Source organism: Ostrinia nubilalis, chromosome 3, assembly GCF_963855985.1.
Source record: "Ostrinia nubilalis chromosome 3, ilOstNubi1.1, whole genome shotgun sequence".
In the NCBI taxonomy this organism is placed as follows: Eukaryota; Metazoa; Arthropoda; class Insecta; order Lepidoptera; family Crambidae; genus Ostrinia; species Ostrinia nubilalis.
In genome coordinates, this window is record NC_087090.1 from 13,158,442 (window position 1) to 13,165,766 (window position 7,325).

General features: G+C 38.7%; 1 protein-coding gene across 1 annotated transcript; it reads right to left on the reverse strand.

Moving 5' to 3' along the window:
• Window positions 1–861: 861 nt before the first annotated feature.
• Window positions 862–7,116, reverse strand: LOC135087991 (L-threonine 3-dehydrogenase, mitochondrial). Its single transcript, XM_063982865.1, has 4 exons — window positions 6,957–7,116; window positions 4,460–4,984; window positions 3,917–4,183; window positions 862–1,629 (listed from the first exon to the last, which is right to left on the reverse strand). The coding sequence occupies exons 1-4, from the start codon at window positions 7,054–7,056 to the stop codon at window positions 1,493–1,495; spliced, it is 1,029 nt and encodes a 342-aa protein (XP_063838935.1). The 5' UTR covers window positions 7,057–7,116; the 3' UTR covers window positions 862–1,492.
• Between the last annotated feature and the right edge of the window lie 209 nt (window positions 7,117–7,325).

Below are 7,325 nucleotides of genomic sequence, written 5' to 3' on the forward strand. Positions count from 1 at the left end.
CTAGGCTAATCTAAGGTTGATGCTGATTGCTGAGATTCAAATGACGCAGCATATCATAGCATGACGATTCTATTATTACTCGGTTAAATTACACTGTCGGCGTTTGAACACCTAAGCACCGTATGCCCATAGCATTAGAACTTGTTTGGCATAAATCTATTTGTCTGCTCTGCCCAGCGCTGCGTGGAATTGCGTCGCATCTAAGTGTAATCGGTAGCGCATTTTCTTACATAACTTTTCAATTCCTATCATTGGAGGTCCGAAAATATTTCTCATACAATTTGATACCATAATGATCATTCTTCATAAAAAATTTAAAACCTACATATTTAAAAACATAATCATTGATATTCATAATATCACTAATCATACACTTAGTTTTTACTAATATTTGTTTTCATATATTTTTCTATACTAATGATCGAAACTCATAATCATTCGAATAAATAACTATAATATTCATAAATGTGATGTATCCTAATATTTGTTTTCATAAATTTATTACTCATAAGTGTATTTATCCATATTATTGAAAATCATGATGTCTGTATTCGTAATTAATCGTATTTTAACATTAAATTAATTTGAAATGGTCCAAAATAGGCAATATTTTGTGCCACAAAACTAACGTGACAGAAACGAATCGCTGCAAAACCGACTCCACGTAGTCTTGTCTGCCCTACCCCTAGAGTGTACCTAATTTAAAAGCCGGAGGCGCGAAGGGAGGGCAGCCCTCGCCCGCTGTAACGAGGCTCAGGCGCCCGGGTGAGCTGGAGCGGCTGAGGCTGGTCGCCGAGGCGCCGAAGGCGCCGATGGCGATCCAAAAAGCCGAAGCTGCGGAAGCAAGCGTGGGTGCCTGAGCCTCGTTACGCAAGGGCGGAAGGGCTGCACATCCCGCAGCGCCGGAGACGAGGAGATACCAATGCATGCTGCATGCTTGCTTTCATGCTGCATGATCTGCATGCTTCTCTACTCTATTAAATTATATATGATTTTTTTAAAGATACGAGTATGTCTGTTATAAAGTAAATTATTCTGAACAACAACATTATGAGTTGAAGTATGTTCTTAGTAACAACATTATTAATTAAAACAATATGATCAATGAATGTTATGAAGAAAAAAGATCTGAAAATAAAAATTATGTATTTTAAATGGTTCTTGGTAGTAACGGTATTGATAAAAAAATTATGATTACTAACTGTTATGAGCTCCGATGGTAGTAATAAAAATGTATGAATAAAAAAAGTATGAAAAATAAAATTATGAAGAGAGATTATTATGAACAGAAATCGGTAGTAAGACAAAGAATAGGATTTAGAATTTTATGTGAGCCAATATAGAACCGTGTAATCTCATTCTGAAACTAGGTCTGTATCGTTCCTTTCAATTCAAATCACAAGCTATGCCTTGAAAAATTATTCACCCATCCATGTGACTTTGTATCCCGCTCTAAAGTAGCGCCGGGCGCCCTCTGGATTATCAATTAAATCTAGAACCCGTTCGCTGCTATCTTCTCTTTGACTTCTTTCACCATGAGCTGGACTAGCTGATCCAGGTCCACGTCGGGCTTCCAGTTCCAATCGCGTCGGGCTTCGCTGTCGTCGAACACTTGGGGCCAGGAGTCCGCTGAAAAGAGGCAGTTCAAGTTTAATATTTATTTGCCAAACTTCTTTTATTTAGATAACATCAAATAACTACAGAAGCCACGATAGCCGAACGGTGAAGGGGTCGGACGGACTGGCCGACTCGTGATCCGGGGAACGCGGGTTCGGTCCCCGCCGCCGCTCGACTATTGTGGTGAGCTCACTAGTGTCGTGACAAGCATAATTTAGCTGAGTACCAGGGGCTAACGGGACTATTAGTAATTTGTGCAATAACAAATTACTAGTAATCTTAAAAAAAAAATAGGGTGTATGCAGACGGCGCAGTGCAGAGTCAAGGAAATAAAGTCGGAGTGGTAAGAGCATACGGTGCCTATTTTGTAGGCCAATGACTCGTCGACCCGTCGTACATCCGAGTCGATGCACTCTCGCTTTCTGGCTCTAAGTAGAGTATGCCTAACTTTAGCGTCATTGATCAATATTCTGAATCGAACTAGAATGCTTATGATATTAATGACACAGATTAGTAGAGTCCATACATACGAGGGCCGGCTGATAATTTCGCGGCCTAAGGTACTTAATGAAATAAAATAAATGGTTTCTATTTTTTATTTTGTAATATAATCTCCCTCAAAAGAAATACATTTCTTAAATCTCGCATACAATGCCTTTTACCCATCCAAAAATTTTTTTTTCAAAATGACGACCAACCGCAGCTTTAATTTCGTTGTCATCTGCATATCTCCGGCCCCGTAAGTCCTTTTTCAAATCGAAAAACAGGAAAATATCGCTAGGTAATAGGTCTTGGCTATATGGTGGGTGGTCAATCTCTGAGAACCCGGTGTCTTTCAGGGCTTGGCCTCGCAACACGTGCGGCGTGAACGGGCGCGTTGTCTTGCGGAAAGAGCAATCCGCGTGTCAGTTTCCCCCGTCATTTCTGTACAATAGCCTCGCGAACATAAAGAAATATTCTTCAGCTATCTGCCACGATTTAATTCTTTGGTCAGCCGGAACGATTTTTTCGACTTTTGAACGTTTCCTTCACTCAGTATCGTGACAGGGCGGGGGTCGTTTTCACAGGTCTCTCGTCCGTGTTGAAATAGTCGGGCCCATTTTTTAACCATAGTATATGAAGGTCCAGAATCCTGAAGAACCAATGACATCTCTTCAAAAATGTCTTTCGGTCTATTTTCCTTCTTTACGAGGAATTATGTCCGCGGCGCGCGGTGTCGAAATTCCGCAAATCTCCAGATTCGGCGGACATGGTGATGTCATTTGTTCGATAGAAATTGAACTATCAGTGCAAACTTAATTAGTGATTGCTTTTTATAATACTACTGAGTGTCGCAACTAGTGATATGAGTAACAAGCTAATTACTCATCGCTAAGTACCTTAGGCCGCGAAATTTTCAGCCGCCCCTCGTAGATAGAGCGATGTTAGTCTATGTGTCGACGAAGTGAGAAATATCTTATTAACTTATTGTCACAAGGTTTTCAATTGGTCAAGGTATACAGGCCCTTTTTACCTCATATTATGTAGGTAGTTACCCTTAGTTATTAAATTATAACAAACTCGACTTGAAGGAGTTGCACGTGCTGCAAATTGCAATTTAGTCGCCCGATAAGGAGTCGCATGAAGTTGCCGTGACCTAGATAACGTTTATTAATACTTTTACTTTATACTTTTGTGCCATGCTTATTTATGTTCATTTTCCAAAACATTTTTAGGCAGCTACACACTTTTCTCTTTAGAATTATGTAGAGATTAATTTGTCAACTTAATTTATTCAAACCAAACTAGGTAAGTAACCGATATCGATAAAATTGTTTTTTTATATCACGGAAGTAGATATTCCTACACGATCCTCGTACCCGAATTACCTACAATAAGACGAACACGGTACGATATACATAGTCAAAGAGGTGTGCCTATGCAAATTTTTTGAGTAGCCCAAAGTAGGCCTAACACCTAGATGTGTGCTTGGCAGTCTCTGTCTATCTACTTTATTAGCATAAGAAGATACTTAGATTCAACAGTCACGTTCCTTCGAGATCATTGTGCTATGATGCCATTCGTTTTTGTCAATATTTGTGCGGCGTAAAAAGTTGCACGCAAAAAATATGACTACTAAGTTGGAAAATCATGGCTTTAAAGAATGCGGAAACTTAATTCTGATACGTAGTAACTATCAAAAAAACTTGCAAAATATTATTGAATGGTTGTTGTATAATGTTGTGCAAGAGAACTCTACAACTGTTTACATGTCCTAAAATGCAGTAGCTGAAGAATTAAAAATATCATAAACACTTACCAATTTCTTGTCTACTATCAGGTTGGTATGTGATTTTCATTTCTGGCATGTACTTCGCCATGGCCTCCACAAGTTCTTCGGGAGTGAAGCTCATAGAGGTAACGTTGTAGACGCGCCTGGTCAGTCTCTCGTTGGGAACCTCCAGGTACTCTGAGAGGGCACGAAGCGCGTCATTGACGTGCATCATGGGAAGCCGCGTGTCGGGCTTCAGGTAGCATTGGTACTGTCCTTTGCGCAGCATGTCGTGGAAGATTGCGATGGCGTAGTCTGAAATTAGAGGATCGGCGTTAAAAATAACCTTAGATAAATGGATAATTATCATCACAATGGTTTACAAAAGTAAAGCCTTTAGCCTTTGTAGAGGCTTCAATCAAAAGGTTAAAACAAGATTCGCCCAACCCAGAGTGCTAATAAACTCTGTTCTCGAAAGCATAGTTTTGCGAATATGGAAGGTCCATAATATTAACATTCCTCCGAATAACTTAACTTTAGGGGTAGGTCTCATGCACACGTGACATTTAAGTTTTTTTTAAATTAACTGACCTGTTGTCCCTCCGCCAGGAGGGTCGCTTGAAATTACTCCTGGGAACCTCAAGCAACGGAAGTCCAATCCAAATTTGTAATAATAATATTCTCCTAATAGTTCAGCGTGCACCTTCGACACACCATAAATTGTTCTAGGTCTTTGTATAGTAATGTTTGGCGTGGGATTCCTAGGGGAATCTGGTCCGAAGGCTCCAATCGTACTAGGGACAAACACCCTTAGATTATACTGTTTCGCTAGCTCTATTACGTTATGCATTCCTTCTATATTCACTCGTACAGCTAAAGGAACATTCTGTTCTCCTATGGCACTCAAAAGAGCTGAGAAATGGATTAGCCAGTCCACCCTGTGGTTCACAACTATTTTCTGGAGGCCCTTAAAGTCTAGAATGTCTACGAAAAGGTAAGGTCCGTCGTTGACGATTTCCTGTGATGGCTTGATGATGTCTGACAGTAGGACGTTTTCTTTGCCATATTTGTGGCGGAGGTACTTCGCGCACTCGACTCCGAGTTGACCTAGTCCTCCTGAAACAAGCATATCAGTTTGTACATTAGCTGCATTACAAAAAATAAGCTACACGTCGAATACTTTGGTTAAAGGGAGGTAATGCCAGTTCTTACTTAACGCTGCACTTGCAAACAAGAAGTTTGTCAACACCGTACATCGCGTTACATCATTAATTTCGTAGCAAAAGTCCTTCGGTCTTTGTGACGTATGCGATTCATTTTGAGGTAAATTAGTAAATATAGACTGTGCAGTTGGATATAATAACAAACAATCAATACACTCCACGTGTGTAAACGTGTCCATAACAATTGAGATAAGTAAAATGCATCTGATTATGTACAGTCGTCACCACACTAGACTACATTTTAGTGCAAAACAGCACCCATTCTAAGAAACTACATAAGATATCCCAGTACCTACAGCTTGATGTGTCGATGACTGTACCTACTTTGCTTCCTACTACGCGCTTTTCTCATCCGCGTTAGGTACGTAGTAACATAATAGGTTTTCGTAAAGAACTTGTAAACATGTTTTGAATAGAGCAACTAGAACGACGTAGTGCGCGAAATAAATTATGGGTAAATCCCGTCCGTATGTTTATTGAAATAATAGTTTGCACATCAATAAATATTCATGGGCTTATTTTTTGTCAGCCTATCACGTGATATTACATGACGTACATTTATGTCACGTTGTTTTTCGTCAGTTCCAAAAGTTTTAAGTGTTCCTTAATGCAGTTCATTACACTCTACATTGAGGAAACCGGTTCTGTTTGGACCTCAAGTAGGCACGAGTATGTTTATCGAACCCAAACTGAGGCTAAAGCCCGATTTTCCTTATTAAAAAACACAAAAGTAACTTACTTATACCTTTAGGTAAAACTTACTAAGTAAATGTATGCATCATTCATATTTTATACATTTAGGCGATAAGTAAGTCCTATTAGGAGTTATGTCACAGATATAGAAATACCATATCTGTGAGTTATGTACAGAATTTCAAAGAGGATAGTCACAAAGTTACGTTGCATTCATTGATAACTAGCCTAAGGGTTGTTCTATCTATCTGCACACCCTGTATGGGTATTTATATGAAAAGGTTTCTATTCTAATCTCTGAAACTGAAATGTAATGCGATTCCTACCTATGGAAGATTAAATGAGGTTACGCTCTATGTTGACCTTTAAATAAATAAATGCTACCTGTTGACCATGAAGCTACAGTTTTATCTTTAGCTTCATGCTGTTGACCTATTAAAATATAAGTCTCTAACATTTTACCTTAGTAACTATGTGGGTAAGTAGGTATTTGCGCGAACTAATTTCCAATGCAAATGTTAAAAAACATCGAATTGAAAATGAATACCGAATTAATAGGTATTATTTTGCTCTTGTAGAGCCAGTTTTTCTATTATCACTAAAGACGGGCAACAGTTGAATTCACGTGACCGCGCGGTTCTTTTACGATAACTTTAGGGTAGATTCAAAAGACCGAGCAGCTTAGAATATAATATCTATAATAAATTGGCCTGGCTAAATTATGCCTTATAAAAATGAGCTTCCTCGTTGTGGATAAAAAATACTTTGGTAGGTATGAGTGACGGACCAAGACGTCCGATCGTAGGTAATTCGATTCACGTAAAAATATATTTATAATTTATTCATATAGTACCTATTATAAAAATAATAGTAATGATACCTACAATTTGATGTAAAATTTTCCTTGTATAATGGGGCCAAGAACTCTACCTGGTTCTTACATAAAATGAAGTAGGTATTTTACCTACTTCTATGACCCAAGTACCTACTAATTACTTAATGAAATAATATTTTTAGCTAAGTAAGTATCCCAAACAAGTCGTGTTTATTCGATTTTTAAGTTTGTAAGAAATTAATTGAATGTAAAATTAACTTCCACGTGTTCATAATTTTCACTTTCCGCAACTTTAAATTTTCTTCAAGGGTCGTTTGAACAATTAATGAAAACTCACCAGTTATAAGTATTTTCGGGGGCTTGTTATAAACTGAATGTCCAGAATAAAATCTAATGTTACACCTAACTGCATTTCTGTACAGGTTTCTCAATAGCATCGTGTAGGGCCTGCGCGGGCGCACGATTACTCTACGTGTGAGGCAAATAGTGACTGGTTGATAAAGGGGTATAGGTGTTAAAAGCAAAAACTGGTTGCGTGAGCGATCAACGTAAACAAGAAATCGCCTGATGAATACAAACCTGGCAACCGACGTGGTAGATTTCGGTGGGTGTGTCTTTCGTTATGTAAAAATCCGCGTGCATGACATTGAACATAATTCGCGGAAAATCGGTGACGTAATATGCGGCAAACTGGTTTCATAGACCT